This window comes from Nestor notabilis, unplaced genomic scaffold (assembly GCF_000696875.1).
Source record: "Nestor notabilis isolate BGI_N333 unplaced genomic scaffold, ASM69687v1 Scaffold20777, whole genome shotgun sequence".
Taxonomy (NCBI): domain Eukaryota; kingdom Metazoa; phylum Chordata; class Aves; order Psittaciformes; family Psittacidae; genus Nestor; species Nestor notabilis.
The window spans coordinates 1-1,644 of NW_009935389.1; the positions used below are offsets into that span (position 1 = coordinate 1).

At 60.0% G+C, this 1,644-nt stretch overlaps 1 protein-coding gene across 1 annotated transcript; it reads right to left on the reverse strand.

Moving 5' to 3' along the window:
• Nucleotides 1–3: 3 nt before the first annotated feature.
• PRCC (papillary renal cell carcinoma (translocation-associated)) lies at nucleotides 4–1,416 on the reverse strand (the record flags this gene model as incomplete). Its single annotated transcript, XM_010017832.1, has 3 exons — nucleotides 4–528; nucleotides 944–987; nucleotides 1,320–1,416. Coding segments are annotated over 3 exons (666 nt in total), but the record flags the coding sequence as incomplete, so codon positions are not given.
• Between the last annotated feature and the right edge of the window lie 228 nt (nucleotides 1,417–1,644).

The following is a 1,644-nucleotide window of genomic DNA, read 5'->3' on the forward strand; positions in this document are numbered from 1 at the left end:
GGGCTGGTTGCTGTAGTCTTCTCCAGGCTTGGGCACCCAACTGTGCTGAGCCCCGCTGGAGCCTGCGCCCGTCTTGAACTCCAGAGGCGCGTTGGCAGCAGCGTCCTGGAAGTGGGGCTCCGGCTCCGTGCCGGGCGGCGGGTCCTCCGGCACCGCGGCGCCAGAGTACACGTAGGTGTAAGCACCCACCGCGCTGGGCTCGCTCCTGTCGGACAAGGAGAAGTAGTTCTCTGGCTCGACCTCTTCGTCGCTGTCCTCCTCTTCCTGCGTGATCTGTTTGGTTACCTGCAGGGCCGCACTCTTGGCAGCGGCTTTGATAGCGGATGGAGAAGGAGTCGTGGGCACTGCGGGCTTGGACAGAGGTTTTGCCTTGGAGGAAGAGGTCGGGGCTTTAGCTTTGGAGTCAGAGGGGGTTTCTCCTGCTTTCCTCGAGATGGAGTAGGGCAAAAGTAACCGATTGGTCTCCTTCACTGCCAGGTTCTTGGGCTGAGGAAGCAGCGCGGACAAAGCGGAGCCCTCGCCGCGGCCCTGCACGGTTTGAGGTGGGGCAGATGGTTCCCAGAGAGAAAAGAGAAGAGGAACGAGTGAGACTCGGGAGCTCTGCTGCCCACCCGCTCCTCTGCCTCCGCTCCTGGCCTTCCCCTTGCTCAGCACAAGCAGTTGCTGCTTTGAACACCCTGCGGGCGCCTTCTCGCCCAAAAGGCCAGCGGGGCTGTGCAGGGAAACGTGCTCTTTGCAAAGAGATGCCAAGCTCCCAGCGTAGTGCTGGGCTTTTCGAGGCCGAGAGGAAAGAAACTGCCCCAAAAGAGGGCAATCCCTGAGGGGAGATCAGGAATTTTATACGCTAAAAGCCACTGCTAAAGGGGCTCATTTGTACCAGGGAAGCCCAAGATCTGCCCCACACCAATGCTTCTCTCCAGGGAGAAATCTCCCCGGGATTTACCTGAAGAGTGTTTTTCTTCTTTGTTGGTTCATCTTCCTCTGAATCTGACTGAGAAAGAAAAACAGAGCTTAGCACAACGCGAGGCTACGAACGACAAAGCCACTCTGCAGTCTAGGTGTGAAGCAGGCAAAGATCCCAGTGATGCAGCTCTGGCTTTATCATCGGCCAGGACACGACCTAGAAAGCACCAGGGGACGTGGTCAAGCTCTTGCTGATGCATCCAGGGCAGGGCAGGGAGCTAAAAGCCCCCCCTCGGTTCCTGCTCTGGGAGATACACTGCCCACAGGAGCAGGACCATGGTACCCGTCGCTGAGCTGGGGCTGGAGAGGCAGAAGCGAGCTGGAAACCCTGCAGCCAAAGCTCTCCCTTGAGCTACCTCCAGCATCCCAGCGCGGCTCTTCCTGCAGCTTCTGCCTCGCCAGGAGCAGCGTCACCTCCTCGCCCACAGCGAAGGGGAGAGGGGAAGCTGCCCACTAAGGACACGCAGGGGGTGGCAAAGGGGGACAGGGACCTGCCTTGCCCTGCTCTCAGCACGGGGCTGCCTGGATTTAGTGCTCAGGAGGCCTGTAAGACGCTGCGAGCACAGGCAGAGAGGGGAACGACCACCTGAAGGTGTGCAGGACGCCTGCAGCCTGCGGGGACAGAAGGAACCACTTGCATGAGCAAAGAGAAGAAGAGGCTTCAGGGGGATGCCCCCCGCC